Consider the following 27,974-nt stretch of genomic DNA (forward strand, 5'->3'; position numbering starts at 1 on the left):
CTGGACTGTCTCATTATTGTAAATGTTCTGTTGGCAATGTGGGTCCCATACTGAGCAACATTGGGTGTGTGGCACTGAGATATATAATATAGATGTCTATTCATGTCTATTCGTATATGTATGTCTGTGGTGTGTGGCCTGTCTGGTTTCCTTCCCCTGAAAATCCAAAACGAGGTATATTTGCATATTTACAAGCAACATGGAGGACGAAATGGGCGACGTTTCGATGAGCGAAGCCCTCGAAATGATGGCGGAAGAAATGGATACATCAGAGGATGTAGACATGCGTAAAAGACCGGGCGCAATGCAACAAAAACCACAGGAACGTGGAGGCAACGATATGCACGAAAGTGGTATGAGAGGAAACGACATGAATGAGAGCATGGGAATGGGAATGAACAACGATAACATGCACATGGGCGACATGGGCACACAACAGCAAAGTGACATGTCTGGAGGCGATAACATGCCTACACAGAACGAAATGGTCAACTTTTCACATGATGGAATGGGCCGCGGGGGTTTCAGTCGATTTGGGCCACCAGGACCAATGAGAGGAAGGGGTGGTTTTATGGGACCGAGAGGACCCCCAAGGTACGTCTTAAACTGGAACACTCCCCAAAGACGCGTTGTTTTTAAAATTTTATTTTCATTTTAAAAATTTAGTTTGATAAATTATCTGATGAAATGATATCATGTTTATAAATACTAGTAGCATTAAAGGTACATGTTTGTTGTTGTTGTCGCTTTTTTTGCATAGTAACCAGGCTTGTTAAAGATCTTTTAAAACTAAAACCATATAGTACATGAGGGGTTTTGCATTGATTGGTGCACAACACATACAACCTATTGTGCAAGAATGACCAGGATTATAAGTTATCTAACACAACACATGCAATCTACTGTGCAAGAATGACCAGGATTGTAAGTCACCAATGATACAGAGCTTCATAATTATCAATATCAATACTTTTTATCTTCGGTATTCTTCCTCAGTATCTATCCACTCATCCCACCTTCAACCCTCTTCTCCCCTATACCTTGGGACAGTCTTACTGAATATTATGAAGCTCTTCAGCAGTTTTGTTCCATACTATGTGTATCTCAAATTAGATATGCCTATATGGTGCTGTAGCGATTATATTTTATTTGGATTGTTATAAACTCTAGGGAGAGCTGGACAGTACAAGGTCTTCAGAGAAGAAGCCCCCCTCAGTCAGGTGTTTTGGCCCTTAACTCCTTATACTCAGGCCATACCCAGGTAATGACTCTGGGATGCCTTTGTATTACCGCCTTTCTTTCTTTTTTTTTTTCCTGATCCTCAGCAGGTTCGAACTCGTGCCTCCAGGGTAGTCGCCACTTGAGGACTGAGTCACCATTTCTGGCAGACGTTGTAGCCACTGAGCTATTGTACGCCTAGTTTGAGTTGGGAAATTTAATCCCTATGAAGTTTATTTTCATTCCTCCCCAACCAGATCCAGCTGGAACTCTTTTCTGCTGCTGCTGCCATTGTCTTGAGAGCCCGTGTCCTCTCTCTGCCAGAAATCGATAGCTGTTTCATGAGGCCATAGGCAGATGCACTCACAAGCCCTCTTGCACCAGTCTCTATGGTGAGGACTTTGGCTTGGAAGCCAGATTCTCTCAGGCTGCTGGTTAGACTAGCATACTTTTCGATCTCATAGATGTGGACTTCTTCTATTCTGCTTTCATATGGCACAGTGAGCTCAATCAGAATCACTTGTTTCGTTGCCTTGGAGTGGAGTACTATGTCTGGTCTTATGCCACTCTTGCTGATGATTTCCAGGGTGTTTCTTCCCCTCTGGTAGGTCAACTGTGCATTCCCAATCTTCGGCACCATCAAGCAGCCCACGTTTCCATGCTTTCGATGTTACAGCTGTTCCTGGCCAGACTTTATTGCCTTCTGCAGAGCGGAACTCTACTGGAACTTTTGGTAGGGTTGGTGTTCCTTGGACAGTGCTCACCACGTGTGCAATTTCTTATAGAATTGGTTGTGCCTCCATGTGTACCGTCCTTGGCTCAACGCCGCTTGGATAACAACAACAACAGCAGTGATAATAATGATAATGTTACTATCGTTGTTGTTGTTGTTGTTAGTAGTAGTAATAGTAATACCGTCATTGTTCAGAAAGTAAAGTATTGCACTTTGTGCATATACTGTGCTTGTGACAGTAAAACTATTTAATCACACAACCACAATGTATGGGAGGACATGAAGAAAGAATTGTAATGAAACAACCAAACAACAAACAGTTCATGAGTATTCTTAAATGTGTGATCTAATCTATGTAATTTTTATGAAACTTCATTGATTTTTAACAAATTGATTTAATTACCCAGGGGACCCCCGTTTAGAGGCCCAGGCCCGCCAGGACGTTTCCGAGGACCCCCAGGTCCAATGGGAATGAGGGGACCGCCCCCTGGTATGCGTGGACCGCCTGGACCACCTGGACCTCATGGACCCCACGGACCTCCAATGCGTGGTCCTAGAGGACCGCCGATGTTTGGCAGGCCTCCCTTTGACCCCAACTTTGGCCCACCCCCTCAAGGAATGGGTCCGGGGCCTGGAGGGCCAGGTGGACCGGGTCCAGGTGGACCAGGGCCTGGTGGACCAGGTGGTCCTGGAGGACCTGGTGGACCTGGAGGACCGGGTCCCGGTGGACCTGGTCCTGGCCCAGGGATGGGCCCCATGAATGGCCCGAGCAACATGCCGATGAATGGCCCCAGTGCTATGCCCATGAATGGACCAAGCACGATGCCACCACCTGGTATTCCGCCCCCTGGTTTGCCTCCTCCACCTGGCATGGTAAGACTCAGAGGGTGCTTGAACTTAGACTTTCAGATCTGTTGAGTTTCCTTTATTAGTCAATGCCCATTTTGGAATGATGATGCCTGTCAGTCTCAGCACCTGACAGTGCTTATTTTCCCCAAGGATACAATCATTGAGTTATTATATATTATATATAACATATATATTTTTTAAATCATTTTTGGTTACTGTTATATCATAATGTAAATTATATAATTAAAAAAAAAAATCAATTTTGGTTAGAATGATATAATGTGGTTAACCCCTAGGCTGCCTGCATGACGAGATAACTCGTCATGGCAAGCATGTATGCTTCGCTGCCTGCATGACGAGATAACTCGTCATCGGATTATTCTGACTTTTCCCTGGTTTGCATTCATTTCCTTGGCAAAAATAGTGGTAGCTTTAGCCTGGGGAATCTCTCTAGATTCTATTCATAGCTAGAAACCCCATCTACGTCATGAAGCAGTCCTTTATTTGAACGTTTTGGTTGGGTCACTGTCCAAGTGTTTGCCTGACTTCTCTCCTCGCTCGCTCAACAAAATGTCGGACTGACGCCGTGCTCAAGACATGCGATCGTGACGAACTAAATCAACCATGATTTCTTTCTTTAGCTGATGCTCAGAAAGAATTGAAGCGTAAATTCGAAGGAGAAGATAGAGATGAACATTTATAGGACGATCTGATAGAAAATAAATGAATAATGAAGAGAGTGGCCACGATGTGACTGTCAGTGAGTGATGCCGGCTGTACAGATGTTAGCAGACGACAGATGACCGAATTAGCAGCAGAGCGATATTCTTGGCACGCAGCCAACGTGGTCTGATGAGAACTGAATCAAGTGACCGTGTGAGAGGGGTGAGGAGGAAGGGGGTGGAGACTGAGGGGGCGTGGCCTCACATCCATCTTATCACTTGGAGAAGTCACAATGTATTGTGTATCTATCTCTTAAAAAAAATATATATATTGTGGTTGTTCTAGTATGATTTTGTGTTTGCAGATATCCATTTGTCCAGAATATATGATGTTTTTGTGCAAATTACCTGACTAATGTTTGTAATGAACAAGTTGAAAATGCGACAAAAAACAAAACACTGATTTCAAAACAACAGCATGTCACTAAAAATATATAAAATGGGAAAACAGCATGTGTTTTGTATTTTTTTATTCATTTACCTTTCAGAAAATATATACTTTTATGGGTCTTTCTCCAATAACAAAGAGCACAGAATTTTTTGAAAATTTATACCCGTTTTTTGTGAAAAAACCCTGGCAAATAGATTTCACTTAAATCTTATTTTCCTGGCAGCGAAAGGGTTAAACAGAATTGTGGGAAAACAAGGATAGAACAAGAGAGGCAAGGCCTTCAAGACTCACTTGTGACTGAGAGTAAAACATACAAGCTTTTTATGTATTGAGTATAATTTCAAAATGTAATGTTTAAGATGAGAAAGATCAGTTTAAAGCAAATTAAGTCCCCTAGCAATGAGTTATTTCCCTTTTTTACACACCGCACCAAAACGTTTGCAAAATAAATAAAACTTCCATGCTTATCAAAAGAAGTTCCTGTTTGAACAAAAAATGATAATAATGGCTGCTCTTGTTGTTGGGTCAGAATATCAGATCAAAGTGCCAAGTTTAGAGAACACAAAAAATATAAATATAACAGTAAATGCAGTTTGCGTAATTATAATTACGCTTCATTATTTATTTATAAGACTGATGAAATGACTGTTTTTATTCGGAAGTGCTTCACATAATTGTGTTAAAAGTTTGAAATTTTCATGACTTCGTGAAATTCATATTGTTTTCCTTACCAAACACTATTACCATACTATGTTTTTTATGTGGTTGCTTGTCTTTGTTCATTGGACTAATTTGTAATGTGTAGTTACACCATTGAGTTGTGGAAAGATTTTTTTCTTTAAAGAAATCTAAAATGAGAAGGAAGGATTGCAGTAAGAGATCGTTGTTAATTTTAATCCTGCATTTAACCCTGGTATTTGTACATGACATGTTAAGGGTTAAGATGGGTATAGGATGGAGATTGGCTTTTCTGATCTTCCACTTTCCAGGTTAATATGAATAGGTGCAGACCTGTATGAGTGCTAGTGCCCAAATCCCTTGTATCATAGTATGTGTACATAGTTGCACAAGGTCAAATATATTAAAGATATGGTAATCAAATCAGTTTTAAATGAGTTATGAAATCGTTAAACACAGTAGTTTGATAATACCTGGCAAGTGCAATTCTGGAAATGGAGTGTGGCTGCCTGAAGTGAATGGCAAGGTAAAAACAGTCATACACATAGAAACCCTTTTGTTCATCAATACAAATGAATGGATGGAATTTGGATGTAGCTCATGAATGCAGAAGAAGATTTATTCGAATGGGAAATAACAAGAAGTCCAAAGATTGCTGTTTCAGGACTGTTTCATGACATCCTTGATAACTTTTGTTACACCATGAACAAAAAACATGCAAGTGTTTATTCATTTACAAGTCATTAGATATAAAACTTTGATGTTCTACAGCGGCCACCCATGATGCCACCCCCTGGATTCCCCCCACCCAATTTCAGCATGCCCCCACCTGGATTTCCACCCCCTAGTTCTGGTGGAGGTGGCCTTGTAAGCCCAGCACAGGGTATGGGTATGATGGGTCAAGCCCAGCAGCAGCAGCAGCAACAGCAGCAGCAGCAACAGCAACAGCAACAGCAACAGCAGGTGCAGCAGATGCCACCCAGCAGTACCCCGTCCAGCCAGGAGCTGTGGGTGGAGACAAAAACTGCAGAGGGCAAAGTATGTTGGTTTGGAGTGTGTGTGTGTGTCACTATGTGTGTGTGTGTTTGTGTGAATAAGATTTCCTGTGTTGTAAATCAAATAATCTATCATAATTGTTACTGCTCATGTTCATAGCATACTGTAAAGATTCAGTTTCAGTGGTTTGTTCAGGAGCTATTGGGGTGTTAGTTTGATGTTTACGTTTTTTTTCTTTAACAACTGATTCACTCATAACATAGTTATACATACTTCCCCAAAGTGTTGGAGTTCAGAGCAGGAAGGAGAGTGTTCATTCTTTTGTTTCCAATGTCAGTTGTAGAATTGATCAATAGGTTCATGGCACTGATGGATTAGTTCATAAGGTTGATTGTTTGGTGCATTTGCTTTTTAAACTTTTTCAGGTGTACTACTACCATGCTCGCACCCGTGAAGCTGTGTGGACCAAGCCAGAGAATGTGAAGATCATCACCCAAGAAGAGGTGGAAGCCATGGCAGCAGCCCAGGCCCAGCAGTCTGCAGGGACAACTCAGTCAGCCACAGGCACCTCCACTGCTGCGCAGACTGCTGTTGCTCAGGGTAAATTCTGAGTTCCAGGTCTTAGGCAGACAAGCTTGGGTGTGGCTGTATGGGGTTTGGGGTGGGGGTGGAGGTGGACTTTGGATGAATAGCATGAGGGTAGTGCCACTGATAATGGCAGAAAAGATGTGAGTAGAAGAAAAAGGATATCATGAGATCAGACTTCATTTAATGGGGGAGACTTTGTTACTGACATCAAGCTTATACAGCTGTTATGTTTTGAAATTTATATACCCCACAAGTGGAAATGAATTTGTTACTAAGATGTTGCGTAAAAGGGACAGATAAGCATAAATGTTGTGTTAAACTGTCTGCCCTGATATGCGGGTTAGTTGCAGCAGACAAATCTCTTGAGAGCCATTTTTTCACAAGCGTTTGTGTCAGTTATGTTTTTGTGTAGCTGTTCAATGCCTGCTGGTTTAACTTTAACTTTTCATACAAACATTTGAACACAGAACTAGCATAGGATGCTGTGTATCTTATCAACCTTTGTGTAAAACTTTTGGGTTTTTTTCATCTGTTACTTATACTTTATTTCTGGTTATTTCTGCCTCTTCAACAGCACAAGCTGCCAGTCAGCAAGGAGGTTCACAAGAACAACAGAATGGATCCCCACAGCAGGGTAATACATCATTTCAAGTGGATACTGAAGAATGACTCCGAATAGATTTAACATCATGCATAAGATAAGTAATACACATTCCAAAAAGAGCAAGAAGAGGTGGATATTCTGAACAATAAAGCAATTATTGCAGACTTGTTGTGAACAGTATACATGAAATAATGGATAATACAAATTCCAAAAAGAACAAATAGAGAAGGGTATGCTGAACAATAAAACAATTATTGCAGGCATGTCATTCCTTGTTTCCTGTTCATATGTTGCAAACTTGTATAGTTATCTTCCATGACAGTGAAAGTGGTCATTCATTGGTAGTGTGATTACCTGCCACCACAGCAACAGTTTTACTTGCTGAAAGCATTGTTTGTGTTATTTTGTACAGCTTGCCATCTTGATTTTCACTTCATGAAGCTTGCTTTACCTGTTTGAACTGCAACTGTTTATGAAATGTTGACCTGTCTCAGGTGCCCCTCAAGGAATGCAGCAGGGAGTCCCCCAGGGCATGTCTCAGCAAAACATGCCACAACAGAGCATTCCGCAACATCAGGGGATGGCCCAGCAAGGGATGGCCCAAGGGATGGGCCAACAAGGAATGGCCCAACAGGGAATGGCCCAGCAGGGAATGCCTCACGGAATGTCTCAGCATGGACTGGCTCCACCAGGCTTGACACCCCCAGGTTTGGGTTTGACACCACCAGGTTTGGGTCAGGGGTACCCCTCACAGACATTCAGTTCACAGATGGGACAGCAGCAGCATCAGCAGCAGCAGCAGCAACAGATGACTGGTCAAACTGCAACACCGGTGACGACTGTTGCGACCACTGCCCCAGCTGCAGAGTCCAGCTCGGCTTCCGAAATGAGCTCAGCCACTCTACAGAAACCACCATCCACACAGGTATTGACTGATTCTGAGGGAGGCCATTTCAGAGTTGGCAACAGCTGTGATTGCACAGATTTATGGTCATACATGTGTATGCATAGACATGTGGTCAGACAGATTCACATACAAATATATACATTCATACACATACACACATGCACACACACATACAGACACGCATACACACACACTCATGAACATGCATGCACATATGCACGTTCGTCACATGCATACATACTAGTTTTTTGTTTTTTTTTAATGCTGAGTGAAAAATACACCATTGGCTGTATTGGCATACTCTTCTTTTCCCCCCTCAGTTTCAGTTTTACTAACTTAGCTTAATTGCTTATCCATAATTGTGTTTGTTGTTTGTTGGCAGCTGCCCCCAAAGCCCCCAGAAGTGGCTGAGTGGTCAGAGCACAAGAACGCTGAGGGACGGAGTTATTATTACAATTCCAGGACCATGGATTCCACATGGCACAAACCCCAGGTTCTTATTGACTGGGAAGGTGAGTGGGATGGATCCACAGAGATGAGTTCGGAACCAATTTAAACTTTTCCCCTTTGTATTCAGCTTTTTGAAACAACATGAGACACTAGCATGTGGGGTGATAAATTAAAAAAAAAGAAAAAAGATTAACTGCAGTTGACACACTGAAAACCAGTAGGAAATGATCCCCATGTGAATAGTTCATTTGAACTTGGAAATTACTCTGGTGCATTTTTTGGAATCTGAAATACATAGTTGTGTGTGTGTGTGTATGTGTGTGTGTTTCTGTTTGCAAGTTGCTTGTGTATTCTCTAAGACATTTAATCAGCGAATGTAAGTGAATGTTATTTTGCCAAACTTGTGTGTTTTCCACTTTTTTTTTTTTTTCATGCTCACATATCATCACTTTAGTCTGACGACAATAAATGTTTGTTGGTCTATTTTCCTTGCTGACACCTATTATCATCTACAGGACTTGGTGTTATTTCATTTCAGCCAAAATTACTCAGCTGCAAGCGCAGGCACTAGAAGCTGCTCAACAGAAGCAAGAAGCAGCAGCGGCCGCAGCAAACAGCGCTGCTGTTAACTCTTTGACCACCACAAGTTCCACTGCTGCTGCTGCTGCTGCTGCTACTGCTGCTACTGCTGCTGCTTCTGCTGCATCAGAAGCCTCTGACAGTGTCCAGTCTGCAGAATCAAAGTCTACGGAAGAGGTCTGTACCTGAGGTTTGTGTGTGCATGTTATAGTTGGAGGGTGGGAAAGTGTGATCAGGTGGGTTTGTTTTTATTTTTTGATGTAACAAGATTTGACCTACAGAGCAAACATTGGTTGTAGCTTGCTGGAGTTTGGCACAGCGAATATAATAGACAAAATGGGAACTACCTTTTCTGTTTTGGTATATTGTAATTATTTATATATGATTATATTTTTCTTTATGTATTCAGTTTTATATCTACTTATTTGTTTCATGTGTTTATTTCTAAATGTTCAAGGCTGTAGTAAACAGTAAAAACGTGATATTTATCATGAGAATTGGTGTCTGTTGACAAGTGTGACATTTTGCATTGAATTATGTTTGTGTTGTACAGGTGTGTGTATGTGTACAAGCACATTGTTGTGAACATGTGTACGTTTGTGTTGTACAGGTGTGTGTATGTATGTGTACAAGCACATTGTTGTGAACATGTGTACAGTGTCTACATGACTGTGTGTTTGTGTGTGTACATGAGTGTGTGTGTCTGTTTGTGTGCATGAGTGTATGTGTGTGTGTGTGCGCGCGTGCAGAATGTTTTATCAGAACAGTGCTTTGTATTTCAGCCTGCAGCAGAAAAAGTGGAAGAGAAGAAACCAGTGGACAAGTCACGGCCAGTATCCAGCACACCTGTCCCAGGAACCCCGTGGTCAGTGTTTTGTTCTGGAATTCTGAACATTGTGAGAACATGCACACACACACACACACACACACACACACACACACACACAGAGGTGCACAAGCAGCATCCATTCAGATATCTTCATATCATCCTAACATAAACACATACATACAGATTTTAGCATCTGTCATGGAATTTCTTCTTATTTCTAAGTGAGTTTTTATCATGGATAAATTATACACTTTAGAAAATGATTGTGTGTCTTTCTGTGTAGTGTATGTGTTTGAGAGAGTGAGTGTGTATGCATGCCTGCATGTTTGCAAATTGACACGTATTCTGGGCTTGTTCAGTAATGTACAGATTATTAATCACATGAAGGAACGTACTGTTTTGCCAGTGCATGATGCAGAAAACCTGATGTTTCATTTATACCCACAGGATAGATTTAAACACGTCAGGAATCATTTGGTCATGCTGTACCTGTCCAGGTGTGTGGTGTGGACGGGAGATGGCCGTGTGTTCTTCTACAACCCCAGTCAACGCCTCTCTCTGTGGGAGAAACCGGAGGAGCTGCAGGGACGAGCGGATGTGGACAAGATGATTCAAAGCAAAGCCGGTGGCTCAGAGGGTAAAAAAAAAAAACTTTTTTTTTTCATCTCTTGATGCCTTAAGGAATCTGTTGACATGAGTTTGTCACGGATTGTCATGCATACACTTCTGTGCAGGGTTTGCTGAAGATCATCATCTTAACAGATAAAATGAGAATAGATAATCTGCTTGAGTGGGAAAAGGGTTTATCAAATGGCTCGTCGTTAATACTTTTGAACACATTCAGGGTTTGGCATGTGCCTCATCTTGTTCTTTTGATGTTATACCCTGCTATTAGTTTGGCAGTTCCCACCCTGTATCTTGGCTGGGTTTACCTTCAACAAAAATGATGTGCTGACAGGTACTGTTGTCTTGTGAAGAGTAACAGGACTTGTAATGTTTCTTCTCTCTGTGCCTCAGTCATTTTACCAGTACAGTGTCACCAGTGTAGTCTGTGACCAGTACCAAGCTGTGTAAAAGTAGACAATTTTGGTTCAGACAAAAACTGGGTATACGTAAATGTGAATGTGTCTCAATTTTTTTTGTGTATATGAGAGTCTGTTATCAGCAATGCTGTATAAAGTCTACTTGATCTGCAGATTGATGCCTTATATTTGATTTTTTTAAATAAGGAGAAAGTTATAGGTTTCCTGCGTGTGTTTTGTTTCAGAGTCAGACAAGGAGGATGAAAGTGATGAACCACAGGCAAAGCGGAAAAAGTATGTTTTTCTATTTTCTTTCAGTGAAGCAGACTAACACAAAACAAGAATATGTGTGTGCATGTGCACTCATTTACATGTGTTCATGGGTGATTTCTGAAGGATCAGTTCTGTGATGTTTTTTGCACGGAGTTGTGTTATGACACAATAGATTTGTAATTTTAAGTGAAGTGGAAATTGTAAATGACACAGTGATTTATGCTGAAGTCTAACATGTTTGAGAAGTCAGTTCTGCTGAAGTCAGTTTTGAGATAAGAACATGTTTTAATCCTTCACAGGAAAGAACTGATCTGTTGCATTTTTACGGTTGCTTGTGTTATTCATTGTTGGGTGCCAGAAAAGAAAAGGGCGGAGATTGAAAGAGGTGAGTGTCTGTTGGTAAATATGCTAGGATACACATACGTTCATCTATGCATGTCAGCACTTATGCATATAAACAAAAGCACATGTATTCATTGCTTGTGTGTGTGCAAACACAAAGCACATGTATACACATACACACACACAAACACACACACACTCAACATGCTTGTGTACTAGGGTATGTATACACACAGACATACACACCACACACCCTTTCAAACACCAGTACTTACACATGTACACATACCAGACTTATGCCCACACATACCCATGCATACACTTACCAATGTATCTGCATACCAGATACATTTTTCACGTGCACACACACGTGCACAGAATTGATCTCCCCCACCTCCTTCAGCATTTGAATGACAATGAAATCACATCACATACTATTTCTTTCCCAAACCTTTACCCATGTTTTGGGCCTAATGAATGTTCAGCTTATAGCAGAGATTGACAAAAAAAAAAAAAAAAAAAAGCTTACCAACTGTAAGCAGTGTGAGAGCTTTATGATCAGTGGTCTTTCCAATGCAGTGGGAAATCATTTACAGCTTAGTCTTTTGTGAAGGACTGTGACTCTCAAACTAGGAGATAATATTGGTTCTTAGCCTTGGGTGTTAATTGGCCTTCAGGGATCATCCCATCACTAACTGTCCTAAAGTCCTCTCAGCTGAGAGAGTGGGGCTGTAACATGGGCACAAAACACTCTCCACCATAATTCAAATTCAAGCCCAGACAGTCAAGACAGCAGTTGCCTCCTCTGCTGGTATAGCGGTCATAGTCAGAAACAGTTTCAGTGCACTTTCTCAAGGAGGCGTCACTGCATTCAGACAAATCCATATATGCTACACCACATCTGCTAGGCAGAAGCCTGACCAGCAGCATAACCCAAAGCGCTTAGTCTGGCCTGGAGTTCATGCATATATATTTATGTACCTGTCCGAGTGGATTTCTTCTACAGAATTTTGCCAGAAGACAACACTCTTTTCGGTGCGTGCTGCACAGGGGACCTCTGTTTATCGTCTCATCCGAACGACTAGATGCTCATTTAGATTTTCCAGTCAAACTTGAGAGAAAGGGTGAGAGTGGGATTCGAACCTAGACCCTCACGGACTCTCTGTATTGGCAGATGAGCATCTTAGCCATTCTGCCACCTTCCTCCTTAGACACAACTGACTATCACACACATACCTGTGTTTGTGACTTGTGGTCCCCCAGACTGGAGGAGGAGATGAGGGAGGACAAGAAGGAGACGGTGAAGCAGATTGACAACAGCAAGGAGGCGGCCATGGAGGCAGAGGTTCAGGCAGCGAGGCAGCGAGCGGTCGTCCCTCTAGAGCTCCGCATGAAGCAGTTCAGGGACATGCTGGCTGAGAAGGAGGTTGGGTGGCTGTTTGTATTTTGTTGTTGTTTTTTTTTCCTGTGGTGGCGCATTGTGATAGTTTCTGTTGTGATTGGGTACTTACTGCTGCTGTCTGTCTGTTTTCCAGGCAGTATGCTGGAAGTAGAATATCTTCTTTTTTTCCCCCCCTCTGGTTGTACATTATGGTTGATTTTGGTATTTCGGGATAGCTGCCTCAATCCAGTATGCTGGCAGAGAATTACTTCTTTTTCTCAGTATGTATTATGATTGTTCTTGCTATATTTGGATACTGTCTCTCTTGTCCCTATTGTGTTTGGATACTGTCTCTCTCTTCAGTAAACCTCTCTCTTGCATCTGTAATTCTTGGAATTTCGTTTTATTCTGTTAGTCACATTTTGATAAAAGATAGTGACACAAAACTCTTGTTTTCCAGAATATCCCTGGAACAGCACATTGACCAACAGGAGGTCAGCACTTGGATATCTATCTGTGTGTGTATATATATTTATATATGTGTATATATATTGCAAGAGAGAGAAAGAGAGAGAGGTGAAATACAGAATAGCTTTCTATCCGTCTGTTTTGCTTGCAGGTGTCTGCATTCTCCACATGGGAGAAGGAGCTTCACAAGATAGTGTTTGACCCTCGCTACCTGCTGCTGACGTCTAAGGAGCGGAAGCAGGTGTTTGAGCAGTACGTGAAGGAGCGGGCGGAGGAGGAGAGGCGAGAGAAGCACCGCAAGCTGAAGGAGAGGAAGGAGACTTACCGGCAGCTGCTGGAAGAAGCCAAGCTGCATGGAAAGTGAGTCACAGGCTGCTGTCTGTCTGAGTGTGTTTGTATGCATGTCAGAAAATCTGATCGAATGACACAGGAAATGAATGATGAGCGCCCAGTAGCAGCCATCAGTCGGCTCTACCCAGGTAGGCAGCTAGTTCTGCAAATGACCCCGTGTTTGTAAAACGCTTAGAGTGTGGTCTCTGACGGAGGATAAGCGCTATATAAGTATCCATATCAAATGCTGCACCTTCTCTTTCTCAGAGAGAGAGAGAGAGAGAGAGGGAGGGGGGAGAAGGAAGGGAGGGGGAGAGAAGGAGGTGGAGAGGAGGGGAGTCAGTCTTTGACAATATTGCCTGACAGTAGATTTTGCTAACTTGTTCTGTTGAACTAGATATTCATTTTACAGCAGCTCTATGAACAGGTTGATAGTAACAAAATTATTCTTATGATTATGTATACATAGTAACAAGATTATTCTTAAGATTATGTGTACATTCTGTTTTTAATTATTCTTAAGATTATGTATACATAGTAACAAGATTATTCTTAAAATTATGTAAACACTCTGTTTTTATGATTTGATGAATTTGTACTGTTTAGGCTGCCCATTATTTTTGAAATAACTAAATTGATTTTTAAAAAATCATGCTTCACACACTCTTGAGTACTGATTTATGGATCTGGTGATTGGCAGTTCTGCTTTTTCTTTTCTGAATTGACATTGATTTGTCATTTGACTGAGACTGTATTTTAGCCAGTTCTGGGAATTATCCTTTTGAAAGAAATTCATCCTCTTAATCTCATGGCATCACTGTTGCCTTATAGCTTCTTTTACTTTATTGTTCCAGTACGGTTCTGCTTCTGCCTTTGGCATCAGTGCGGTCATTACAGTTGCTTTTATGGCAGTATTTGACAACCAGTGTTTTTCATTGTCAATGAAACAGATGATTTGTTGCCATGACAATGCTTTTAGTTGTTTCATGCCATAGCTGTAGAAGTGACTAATGGGTCATGAGACATATATTTTTACCCCAGCAGGCAATATTTTATAGCTAAACATCTCCTTCAGCTTGTTTATTGTTCAAATGTCGCTGAAGTTAGGTAACCAGAATGACAACATGGGCCTGCCAAGTCTATAACATCATCAGTCAATATACCAAAGGAGGACACAGCGATATACAGACAAAAGACTTGAATGATAACTTGTGAAAAATATTGCCCAATACAGCTGGACTGCTGTGAACAAATAGCACTGGTGTCTTCATACGTGAGTGGATTTTGTTCTCCTCTTTTGTTTTTACCTTCGTTTAGTCTTTTTGGTTGTTGTTCGTTTTTCAAAGAATGTCTTCTGTTTTTTCCTTCAGGTCCTCCTTCAGTGATTTTGCTGCAAAGTATGGTAAAGATGACAGGTTCAAGGGCATTGAAAAGATGAGGGAGAGGGAGTCCCTCTTCACCGACTTTGTGTCCGACCTGCGCAGGCGGGAGAAGGAGGAGAAGTCTAGCCAGCGAGAGAAGGTAGGTGGCCGAGGGATCCTTGGCAATGGGCTTCTGCCGGCAGGGAACTGGATGACCCTTTCTAGGCTCAGTGTGGCTTGTTGTGTGTTCTGAATCAGTCATGATGGTGAAAAGGAAATCATTGTCTGATCTTGTGACAGTGTAAAGGAAATCAATGTCTGATATATTGTAGTGTTCTGAATGATTGATAATTACGACAAGAACAAGCGGTGATCTACCTCTTAGAATATTGCAGACTCTTGTGGAGCATCTGTTCACAGAATTTTGCACTTACTCCTAATTTTTTGTGTGTTGATACTTACTTCTTCACGTTCATTAGATTTTCGCATACAGGTTTGAATTTTTTAACATTTAAAAGAATTTTGATATTTCATGCCAAAGTTCTGTGCATTTACATTTATGCAACATTGAAACATAATAAGGAGAAAAAAAATCTGGGTCGGGTGCCCTTTCTGGATAAATCACACAGTTAGAAAGGAACATTTCCATACCACACAGAGAAGTAGAAAGGGAGATTTAATAATGATAATAATTATGGTATTTATAAGGTGCATAATCTTGATGAAATCAACGCTAAAAAAAGTAAGCATAAGCTGTACGGCTAAGTAAAACTGTCAAAAGAGAGGAAAAATGGAAATAAAACTGAGCATTCTTACAGATTCAGTTTATAATGAAGCAAGTTAGTTGTGTTTAAAAAAAAAAAAAAATGTTGTCTATATCTACTGAAAGACTCAGTCACTCTTTTCAGACAGGTTTGGTTACTGGGGTCAAAAGCAGTTCCATTTGATGCACTGGCACTGAGAAAATAGCACAAATTCATGTTTCAGCTAGGGTATATAGCTCTAGAAGTGGTACAGAGAAATGGTATTGTTCATTGAAGCAACCACTTTTTTTTAGTTTAAATTGAAGGAATGGTTTTACTGTTTATACATTATATGCTTGTTGCCTACAGTTTTGGCTCCCCCACCTTCCAAACTGCCCAGTGTCAGGGGTCAAGAACAAGGGGAGTAATAGGTAGGACTGAGGGAGTTAAGTTGAATGCAGTTAAGCCTCTTTGAAATCAATTGAAAATAAAATAATGGAAGGTCACACAAGCTTTTCAAAATTTCTTTAAACAATATTTTTGATCAGAATCAAGCTGGTTATGCTTCCAAATCTTCAAACACTATTGAATCATTTGCTCATGAAAAGTGTGTGAGGGGCCATCTCTAATTTTCATTGTTTCTCACTTCAAAACACAGAAAATTGGGGATGGCCTTATTTGCTATAGTGTCTGTTTGACAGGAAACTGGTGAGTATGTTACATATAGTCAAGTTGCTACTGAAAAAGGATCTATACTTCATATATATGTGTGTGTGCGCATGTATGTGTATGGTGTGTGTGTGTGTGTGTTTAATTTGGAATAGAAATGCAAAATAGAATTGATATGCATCTGTTAATTGGATGTTATAACTGAATGTAAAAATATTTAGGTTAAAAAAGATTTCTTGATATAATTTATGTATTTGTATTGATACCTAAAAAAACAAAAAACAAAAACAAAAATAAGTAGTGGTAGCATTTATTTGAATTTGATGAAGGAGAATATGGCACAAAAATATATCATGACATATTTGTATATAAGATATTGAACAATAAATTTTAAAGTTCATACATAAAGAGCAATATGTTTATATTTTCATATTATTTATATAAGATATTGTAGAAAAGATTTTAAAGTTCATACATAAAGAGCAATATATTTATATTTTCATAGTATTTCACACAACACATGAGCTTTTGACTACAATAGTGTTATTTCTGAAACAAAATCTTGCAGAAAGAGTAAGCAGATGAGAATCGATTTGATGTTAAGGTCATCCACTTCTCTCACTGAGCTTAATGTGATCCTTTTTTTTTTTTTTTCTTTTTTTTTTTACAGCAGTTTGATACAGTTTTGTATGTATCATATATTGACTTTTACCTGTTGGCTCAAATATGTCTTCTGAAAAATGAAATTGGGGTTGCTTTCTCTCTTGTCTTTTTTGTCTCTCAGTCTGTCCCTCTGTGATTATATATATATATATATATATATATATATATATATATATATATATATATATATATATATAAAGCTGTTAAAACCATGTTGAAGACAATGGTTCCTGGACAGTGAAGTACAGTTTAGTTGGTTGATGGTAAATTGGTGGTGGTTGAGTGGTAGATATTCTGGTGAAAGTACTGCAGCCATACACTCTATCTGTATGTCAGTACTCACATAACAGGTGACATTTATTGCTGTTTTTAAAAGTGTAAATTGTGATATGACATTTGAAGTCAGTGTTGAAATAAGGTTAATGAAGTGCATTCATAATAAAAACAAACAACACTAAACAAAATAAAGGCTTATTTTCACAATGAGTAGAAATTAACAACATGACTATTATAGTGTCCTCAAGAGTGATTCAATAAAAGCAAATTATTTTAGTTTGATTTGAATTTGAAAGTGGCAGGTTGATTTCACCCTCACACAGATGCAAGAATGCACATCCATGGTTTTATTTAATTTCATTATGGAGGGTCTCATATTCTGTGATTCCATGTTGAGTTGTGCACATCACACACACTGACATACACACACCCCTCCCCCTCCCACTTCTGACACACACACTTAGACATATAACACCGTCATCACCATCATCTTCTTCAGGCCTGTAACTTTATTACCACTATCAAAGAACATTATTTGATAGCATTTTCAGCAGGGCATGGAGACAAGCCTGTCCCAACTGAATTTGGTATGGCCCTAAACAAAAGGAGAATGTAACTTAGCTGTAGAGTGTTCAGCATCAGAAAATACACTAACACTGTAACTTTCAGTCTTTTAAACAACACCAGTGCTCACATCTCCAAGCCAGTGGTGATTATAGCTTCCCATTACCATACCTTCAGGTAAATAAATGGGTTCAGACGTCCAAACCAAGAAACTTCCTCTCAGGAAGGTTTTGGTTTTTTGTTTTTTTTCTCTCCTATTTATTTACTTGTCTGTAAGAGATGGGAAGGGTTATCGCAGCATTGGTTTGAAGTTGTTTGCCTGAAGCTGTAAGCAAAATCACTGTATAATGATGAAGTATCTATTTTCACTAAGACCCTTGAGAATTGTGTACATTTAAGATGTTCTGGCTTATATGAAAAAACAAATCAGAGCTGCTGTTGTTGCTTCCGCAAGATGAGATGTCTTGAAGCATTTTAAAGTTTTCGCCAACACGATTCTGTTTTTTTCCCCCCCATTCGTATCCACTCTTTCCAGTATATCAAGTAGAAGTAGTAACTGTGCTAGGGAACTGTATTATCCACTGAATGTATGACCATTGCAAACAACCATTAACTGAATACCAGGAAGTCAGCCTGTCTTTGTCTACCAACAGTGATTGATAATTTTGTGCCTTACGTGTTTCTTGTTTATATTTTTTCGAAGTTGATGATATGGGGCTTATAATGATTTGACGAAAATGTTGTTCAGTAGCATTTAATTTATTTTATAATGATCTGAGTTCTTGTTGCTTTTGTTCATGATCATTTTTCCAAACAGGTTTTAATTGGTGGTGTTTGACTTGAATTATTCAAGGTAGACATCCACATTCCAGGAAATATATCTGTCTGTTGGTCTATTACATAAGTGTGGCTTGTGGGGACACACACACACACACACACACACACACACACACACTGTCTCTCTCTTACACCACATCACACCACACCACAAACTTGCATGCTGTCATATGCAAACTCATGTAAATTTACAGACACAGTTACATTTATAGTTGAAGAGCGCACAGGTGTGCATACAGATGAGTGAGCTCTTACACATGCTGAAACACGTAGACACACACAGACACACGCACACATACACATGGACTCAGAGACTGATACAGAAACAGACAGATTTGTGCAGAAACATATACATATACAGGTTTATATGCTCTTACACATGCAGAAACACACACACACAAACACACACACACACGCACAATGAACCACACCACACCATACGCACACCTGTTATTTTGATTTTTAACTTAAGCCAAATTAAGTAATCATTGCATACAGATGATGACATATTTTGTATTTTATTTCAGCTGATAAGTTGTTGAGTGTATATGATGTTGATTAATGACATTGCTTGATAAAGAGATTGAATTTGAAATCATGTTGTTGGATATAGGTATGTTACATGTTTGCTTGATAAATTGTTTGTTAAACGTTTCATGGTAATTTTTTTTTTTTTTTATATATGTGTGTGCACTTTGCTGTTAATGTTAAATGTAATTCCATAATGATTTGATGATATGATGTGCATAGATAAACCTAAAAGTTATCTAATTCAGATACAATAATTTCTGCCAAAAAAAAGAAACAAAACATTGTGGCATCTGCAGTGTTTTATTTACAACAGATTAAGAGAATGGGATATATGTTAAGAGAAAAAAGATTTCCCTGATTCTCAGAGGCATGGATTTCACCTATGCATGTGTGTTTTATATTTTTATTTGTCCATCAGAATATATATTGGATACGATTTCCATGTGATGGGAGATTGTTTGAATAAGACAGCAACTTGTTCTTCAGCATAGCTGATTTCTGGTTCCTGTTTCTGTTTTTGTTTGAGACAGAAAGGGAGCCCTGCATATGTAAATATATTTCAGTGGTCGAAAATAAAGAGAATCAATGATTAATTAATTTTTTCATGAAGACATGTTTTCTATAATGCTCATTGTCAAACAAATGAAATTCCATTGAAAATTTTCGTTTTTGATAGGAAATGTATGTGGTTAATAAAACATGATAATATTAAAAAGAAAAAAAGAGAGGGAGAGAAAGAAAAGAGTAATAAGATAATGTTTTTTTATTTGTTGTCAGATTGGTCGAGTGTGATTTAAGATATATCGTTTGCTCATTATCAGATTGGTGAAGGTTCTTTTTTTTTTTTTTTTTTTTTTTTTTTTTTTTTTTTATATATTTTAGATTATTCATCTTTGTTGATGATTTGTGTCCCTTGAAGAGAGAACCCGTGTCAAGTAGTCGAGGAGGTTGAACATTGTGCTGTCAGTTGCGTACCATAGTGGGATTTGCTTCCCCTTATTCATCGCTGCACACGGCACAAAAAGAATTTCACTGATCAACCTGGTATATGATTGCTTTCTTGGTATAAAATTACCATGTGTTTATTTTATCTTTGAAAATTTAAATATGTTCTGTTGGCAGTAGTATGTTCAGTCTCCGATCATCAGCAAAGAAAGAAGCTTTCTTTCCTGTATGGATTCAGATTGTTTTTCTTTTGTGTTTGAAATGATGATGTACAGCTATTTCATCAGTGTTTCAGAACCTGCCATGACTTTATTCACTGTATTCTTGGAAGGGGCAGAATCATTTTCTTGTTACTTTTTTGTTTCAATTAATTTTTTTTTATCTGTTTATTTGTTTAACTGGCACAAATTCATTAATAAGAAGACCATGGTAAGAAAGCAAGGAGGGGATAGGGTTTTCAGATATCTGATCTTGAATATATATATCCATACCAAGATTGTGGCAGGTTCTGTTAAATTTGAACCAAAAGCAAGGAATTAGATGGACAGCACTTTGAATTTTCTACCATATAAAAACCGAACTAGAGAGGCAGTTTCTACAACAAATTAAAAAAAAAACAACAACCAACAAAAAAGGCAACACACCACACACACAAAAAAAAAAAAGAAAAAAAAAAAAGAGATATGGCTTGGCCCAAGAGCAGTTATGTTTTTCTGCTCTATTCTTTGCTCCTTGATTATACCTTGGAATATCCAAGTTCTCAATCAATGTTTGTATGGTTTAGGTTTTAGACAAGTAGAAAAGAAGGGGGGGGGGGGGGGGGAAAAGTAGTTCTTCATTGCAAATGATCATGGAAACATTGTCCTAAATGCTGCATCATTTTCACTCCCAGTTTGAAAATAGGCATGTTCTTCATAGGTTTCCAATTAATTATTTAGAAAAAAAATACTTTTCATTGTATATTTGTGTGATGTGCTGTCTTGTCTGCTGTCAGTTTTTTTCTGCTATCATTGTTTCCTTTTAGGAATCAGAAGGCTTGTCTTATTAGAAAAGAAAATGGTACCTGTCAAACTGTCAGTCACAATACATGTATATATGTGTATATATATATATATGCTGGTAGTTATCAAAAGAATAAGTGGTAATCGCCATTCCTTGCTTTTGGTCCAAATGTTCACTAGCTGTTTCAGAGGACTTTTTCAGACATATACCTAATTGTTGTGGTCTTTCAAACTTGGTCATGATTTTAACAAGTGATAACTTCAGAGAAATGTAGCATTTAATTCATGCTTTGTACATGATAAATATGTTATTTGTTTCTGTCAATGTGTCCATCAGTCTTTTGATATCTTGTCTGTCTCTCTGTCTGTCTCTTTTGTCTCTGTCTCTCTCTGTCTCTGTCTCTCTCTCTCTCTCTCAGCTTTAACTACTTGTTTTTGTCATGGTGCTTACATGACATGTGTTGATTCACACTGGTGTGCATGCAGGAACCAATTGTGGTGATGTGCATATCACACATATACTTAACAACACAACAGATACACAATGCCTATTTGCATTCGGGTTCTTATGTTCTGTTGCTTTTACTATGTATTTTTTACTCTTCTCAGTTCTCTGTCTGTCTCTCTCTTGACTATCTGTCTCTGTCTCTGTTGACTGTCTCTCTCTTGTCCTATGACCCTCTCCTCCTCTCTTTCATTTGCTTACTGCCCCCACCCCTTCTGCCCGCTATCTCACTCACTATTTCTTAATCTATTGTTGTTGTTTCCTCTATTCTTCCTACTTGTTAGCAGGAACAATACCATCGTTTTTTCCTACAGTCCAGACAGAAGAAAGCTTCTGGTATTCTCTGTTAAAACATTTTGGGGTTGTAGAAACTGAAGATTTCCTTCTCTTCTTGTATATGGAAACACAAGTTTAATTACACATACTTAACCGTGACCAGCTAGTGCAGACTCTGAATTTGATGAGACAGTCTTAAAACGAGGAAAAAAAGGATTAACTAGACCAGTTTCAGGGTCTGCGTTTTGTTTAAAACACCAGAAAGAAGGAACAAAGAAATCATAATGAATATGTTTTAAATATGAAGAGAAATTAGTTTTGGACAAGCAGATCTGTCCTGTTTATGTTTTTGTTCCTGGTAGCAAGTATTATCGTTAAGATTTGTCAAGTAAACATGTATATTTTGTATTGACATTGTATTCTTTTGCAGGTGTGCTCAACAAGTATTTGTGAACATGATTTGACTTATGCCACAATGAATTTTATGAGAAAATCATCTTAATGCCTTTATTTGTGTTGTTCACATTTTTTTTCCGTTTTGCTTTTTCATTATTTGGATTAAATGTGATGTGACCATATGGTGCGTGTAGTACACACCATTTAGTATGTAGCATTTTTTTTTTTATTAGTGTTTCAAATTAGAGAATAGAAAAGTAGGATGATATAAGATGGAAGTATATTTTTGCAAGACTGCAGAGTAACAGAAGCATTTAATTTTTAAAATTTAAACATTTTGTTTTTGAGAATTGACAAGTGTTCTTGAAGTGGATTTTGATGGACAGGATTTGGTTCTTTGAATGGTAGCCATGATTTCTTTTGTACTACAAATCGTAGGAATTGGCTGATGTTTGTCATCAGAAATTAGGATAATAATGTCTTCACTGTTTCTGTGAACACCTATGATCTTGTTGCTCCCCCTCTGCTTGCCATTCGAGTGATTTTCATTTTGCCCTTTGTTGGTTTGGTGTTTAGCTCAGAGGGGAGTTTGTGAAACTACTGAAAGAGACCCCGGGCCTGGACCGGCACTCCCGGTGGAGTGAGGTGAAGAAGAGAATCAACAGCGATCCTCGCTACGAGGCGGTGGATAGCAGCTCTCGGCGTGAGGATTGGTTCAAAGACTACATCAAGACCCTGGAAGAGGTAACTGGGTTTTCATAGCTGTGCACATTTTTTTTTTCATACCTGCAAGTTCTTTGGTGTGCTGTCAGAATAGATGTGTAGAATATGAAAACAACAGATGATGAGGTGGGGGCTTCGGGGGTGGGGAGAGGAGGGCCCTCTTCGGGTTGGAGGAGAGCATAAGCAGGAGAGGATTGAAGACAAAAAAATGGATGCTGTTAAAAGAAAAGCAACAAATTAAACATGATCTTCCTCCTGATTCTTACAGGTGGACTCTGAAGACGAAGAGCGCAAAGAGCGCGAGAAGCAGGAGAGGATAGAAGCCAGCCTGAAGAAGCGAGAGGAGGAAGTTCAGCGCAGCCTGTCCACCTCTCTGCGGGAACGGGACAAGGAGCGGGAGCAGCACAAGAAGGACGAAGCCGTTCAGCATTTTGGGGCTTTGCTGGCAGACCTGGTTCGTGTTGGCCTGCTTCTGTGCTGTCTGTTATTTTGTGTGTGTGTGTGTGGGAATGCGTGTGCACATGCTGTGTGGGTGCATGCTTGTGCATCTGTGTGCTTGCATAGATCAGTGCTTGCGGGTCTTCCTTTCTTGCTTTCTTCCGTTAAGCATGTTTTCACTGTCAGTGATATTAGACGGAAGGGGGGGGTGGGGGGGGGGGTTGGAGGGGAGGTGGAGAATATGTGTAGAAATTTGAACTCGTGTATGAGTGCTTGCTTTGTATGAGTGTGTTTGTGTGTGTGTGTGTGTGCGTGTGAGTATGTGCATGTGAGTGGAAGTTCACATGTGTACATGAACATTTCAAAGAAATTTTTGTTGTCATTTCATATTCAAAAACAAACTGTCGACAAATGATTGCATTCTGCAAATGAAAATCTGTGATAAGAAAGCAGCAGCAGTTTTGATGCGGTGTACACACCCACCACAATATAGCGTACACTCCCTCCATGATGTGGTGTACACACCCTTCACCATATGGTGTACAGACCCTCCATGATGCGGTGTACACACCCTTGACACCCTCCACCATATGGTGTACAAACTCTCCATGGTATGGTGTACATACCCTCCATGATGTGGTGTACACACCTTCCACAATATGGTGTACACACCCTCCACAATATGGTGTACACACCCTCCACGGTATGGTGTACACACCCTCCACGGTATGGTGTACACACCCTCCACAATATGGTGTACACACCCTCCACGGTATGGTGTACACACCCTCCACAATATGGTGTACACACCCTCCACGATGTGGTGTACACACCCTCCACGATGTGGTGTACACACCCTACACTTACCCTCCATGGTGTGGTATACACACCCTCCATGATGTGGTGTACATGCTCCACTCAACCTCCATGATGGTGTACACACCCTCCACGATGGTGTACACACCTTCCATGATGTAGTGTACACACCCTCCACTCAGCCCCCATGATGGTGTACACACCTTCCATGATGTAGTGTACACACCCTCCACTCAACCTCCATGATGGTGTACACACCTTCCATGATGTGCACAGGTTCGAAACTGTGAAGCCACGTGGCGGGAAACGCGCAAGCAGCTGCGCAAGGACCACCGCTGGGACCTGACAGACCAGTTGGACAAGGAGGAGAAGGAGAGGCTGTTTGAGGAACACATCCAGGGTCTGACCCACAGAAACAAAGCCATGTTCCACAAACTCCTGGACGAGACTGAGGTCAGTGAGGAACGAATGGTGGTTACAGTGTTAAAGGTTCAAATGATAGTAAGAGTTTGCATGCACCGGACAGGGTTGTTTGCATGTGGGTGTGTGGAGAAGTGTGTGATGTGTGTGTTTATGTTGTGCGCATCTGTGTGCAGGCATTGTGCATGTTCGGGTGGGTGGATGGATGCTTGTTATGAGGGCAGGGTTATGTGTATTTTTTTTTAATGTGGACCATGGCGAAACTTTTGACTAACAATTGTTCCTCAGGAACTACTGAAGATGTTTTGATATGTATGCACTTTTTAAACTTCATATCATATTGTGTTCTTTATGTGTAATTTCCACCTCTGTATAAGTGTAATGGAGTGTCGCTAATATCTGATGTGTAATAACTTCCATGCAATAATTATACACTACACAGAACAAAACTTGCTTAAAGTGAAGTCGTTCAACTTTTTTTTCATTAAAGCGGGACAGGAGTTTGAAGCATAACTTTCCTTGATGTTTCCAGATTTCCTTGACTTCCACATGGAAGGAGGTGAAGAAGATGATAAAGGAAGACCCTCGCTATTCCAAGTTCTCCTCCAGTGACAGGGTCAGTGGACTCAGCTTCTGGGCCTATGGGATTATGTTTCTTTGTGGGTTGTTGCTGGTTCTGCTTTTTTGTTTTTTTTGACATATATCCTTATTTCTTTTGAATAAGATGAAGCCTGATGAATTCAGTGTCTTTGTTCTATCAGTATATGAAATTGGTGTTTTTCTTCATCTTCTTCTTTCAGAGATGTTCTGGTTCAGTTTGCTGACATATCTGGAAAAGTTAAGCAGGACTGATTAGTGTGCAGGTTGGGGAGGTGGAGAGGGTAGTAGTATTTTTATTGACAATCATTTAGTATCTCATAATTGTGCATTGATTTTTCTTTATAGTCATTTCAAATCGGCAAATTTATACAAGAAGTGAATTTGGTGGTGGTTCAGACTTTCTAGATGCATTAGTTTGTTGTAGTTTTTGCTGTCATTTTAATTCATTGGATGTACCTGAAGATTTGTATCTTTTGCAGAAACGAGAAAAAGAATATGCTGAATATATGAGTGAGAAATTTGTCAATGCCAAAACAGAATTCCGTGAACTTTTGAAGGAAACAAAAGCCATCACATTCAGGTATGTATTGTAAATTATAGTCAGGTGTGTAGCACTACATGATGAATATTCTTGGTTTTTGACCATTAACTGGTGATAAACAAATATGATTCATTTGCTACAGGAAGGGGAATGATTTCATGACCTCTGTCACATACATCAACATGCACATTAACATGCACGCACACATCCACATACACACACACACACATGCACATGTACATGCACACACATCTACCTGCAACATACTTTCTACTTTGCACAGTGTGGTTGTCAACATCCTAACTAGTCATGCTAGACACTGTGCTATAAGACTGCCAATTGCAGTATTGTTTCTTTCTCGATTCCATCCCTTCTCTCTCATGACACTATACATAGTTGAGAAGTCACAATATTTGTATGCACTGTTATTGACAGAACAAGGAAGCAGCTGGAAGATAACCAGCTACATCTGGAGGAGATTGAAAAGATTTTGGAGGTACGTTGTTCAGAACATTGGAAGCGTTGGCACTTTTCATAGTCATAGAATCCTTTCTCTCAAAGGACCATTATTAAGTCTTTGCTGATTCAAATGTTTGGCCAGATGATTCTGACTTTGTTAAGGTCAAAGATCCAGTGGTGTTTAAGTCAGTCCATTTGTGACTCTTGTCAGGTGTATAATTAATTCACTGTGGATGCAAAAAATGAACTGTAAAAGCTAAGAAGAAAATCAGTTTTCGGAACTGTTAAAAAAGAATATTTTCGAAAGAAAGAAATATTTATGATGCAATCTAGAAATTTCCGGTAAATCAGATGAAGGTATTTCATGTGTAAAATATGTCCTTGTTGTGGTTGTCTCTTGAGAACTAGGGCTGATGATGCATTGTGCTATCATTGGTGGACATGCATGTGGCTCTGGAGCCCAGAGTCCGAAGAAAACATGTTGTTGCATGTGGGTCATGGAACATTGTAATAATGAATCTTTGTTGTTGTTACAGAATGATAAGCGATACCTGACGTTAGAGTGTGTTCCGGAAGACCGACGCAAGATACTGATGCTGCACATTGAGGAGATGGAACGAAAGGGGCCCCCACCTCCCCCAACAGCCTCGGAACCATCACGCCGTGGCACAAAATGATCGGCTGGTCTCTCCGTCTTCACAGTTGTCATCCAGCTTGCTTTTGTATAATGTCATTCTCAGACAGTTTCTCTCTTGCATTATTTCTTTTTATTTATTTGACTTTTCTTACATGTTTTCAGATTCCAATTTAAGTATTGGCTCATTTCAAGATCATGCTAAATTCATGCATATAGGAGAGAGTGGGAATGGGGTGGGGAGGGGAGTTTGATTCATTACATCCTAACACACTGGGTAAGCTTATTTCAGAATTCTGATTTCATGTCTGAAGGATGGATTCATTTGCTGGAACAATCTGCGTGGAATGACTGTTTCATTTACCAAAGAAGAAAAAAGGAGGGAATGTCTGTCTTCATTAAAAATGAACAAAGGCTTTACTGCACATGCAGGTTCATCATTTACTTTTTTATGTCAGTGTGTCTGACTGTGTATGTGTGTGTGCCCAAAGTGTTTGATGTGTGAGGCAGCTGCAGTTATTCATGAAACTGACCACAGCAGGTGATCACTGCACATTTTTGTTGCAGTTTTTTTTTTTTAACATGGAGTTGAGGGAAAGAATCTGTTTACAATGTGTTTATTTATTTATTTATTTTTTATGAAGAAAAATTGTGAAACTCGCTTTTTTTTAAATTATAAAACAAAAACAGACCCAAATGAAACCTAGTTGTATTTGTATTGAAAAGAGTTAAATTCAGTGATGTTAGAGGTCATTACTCTGTGAGAGTATTCTTTTTCTCATGACTAGGTTTATATCACACACACACACACACACGTGCAAGAGAGCGCATGCTTTCATTCACGAAAACACATTCACTCGCATTCTGAACAAGAAGAATGTAGACAATCAGAACACACTCACCTCTATGAGCAGTTGGTTCAAAGTATACGACTACTTGATTTTATTGAATGATGACTTTTACTTTGTTAAGGTAGCTCTTTGTGCTGTCTGCCTGGTCAAGGAAGGACAAAGGACGAAGATGGGTGGTTGATACCGAAATCAGTATTTGAATTGGCTGGACATTTGACACAAGTGCTGATTTCTAGAAGAGAAAGGAAGGAGAAAACATTGATTTTAAATGGTCGTCTATTAATGTCATTGATGTGTTTGGATTATGTTCATGCTTTCCACTAACTTGACTGATGTTGTGAAGTATTAAAATATTTGCAGTAAAA

At 39.6% G+C, this 27,974-nt stretch overlaps 1 protein-coding gene across 1 annotated transcript; it reads left to right on the plus strand.

Annotated features, from left to right (window-relative positions):
- The first annotated feature begins 200 nt into the window (after positions 1-200).
- LOC143293775 (transcription elongation regulator 1-like) lies at positions 201-27,974 on the plus strand. The gene is made up of 21 exons (XM_076605003.1): positions 201-594; positions 2,359-2,824; positions 5,363-5,629; positions 6,013-6,187; positions 6,750-6,809; positions 7,274-7,704; positions 8,069-8,198; positions 8,675-8,892; positions 9,498-9,580; positions 10,042-10,181; positions 10,812-10,860; positions 12,445-12,607; positions 13,182-13,390; positions 14,731-14,881; positions 22,704-22,871; positions 23,119-23,304; positions 24,381-24,557; positions 25,057-25,140; positions 25,604-25,704; positions 26,101-26,161; positions 26,661-27,974. Exons 1-21 carry the CDS (start codon positions 212-214, stop codon positions 26,799-26,801), a joined length of 3,843 nt encoding a protein of 1,280 aa, XP_076461118.1. The 5' UTR covers positions 201-211; the 3' UTR covers positions 26,802-27,974.

The sequence above is a fragment of the Babylonia areolata genome, chromosome 19, assembly GCF_041734735.1.
Source record: "Babylonia areolata isolate BAREFJ2019XMU chromosome 19, ASM4173473v1, whole genome shotgun sequence".
Lineage (NCBI taxonomy): Eukaryota > Metazoa > Mollusca > Gastropoda > Neogastropoda > Buccinidae > Babylonia > Babylonia areolata.

Bases quoted from the DNA above. Each gene is read 5' to 3' on its own strand.
- LOC143293775 (XM_076605003.1), top strand. From the start codon at position 212: ATGGGCGACGTTTCGATGAGCGAAGCCCTCGAAATGATGGCGGAAGAA. The intron at 595-2,358 runs GTACGTCTTAAA...TTAATTACCCAG, and splicing joins GGACCGAGAGGACCCCCAAG to GGGACCCCCGTTTAGAGGCC. The intron at 14,882-22,703 runs GTAGGTGGCCGA...TTTGGTGTTTAG, and splicing joins AGTCTAGCCAGCGAGAGAAG to CTCAGAGGGGAGTTTGTGAA.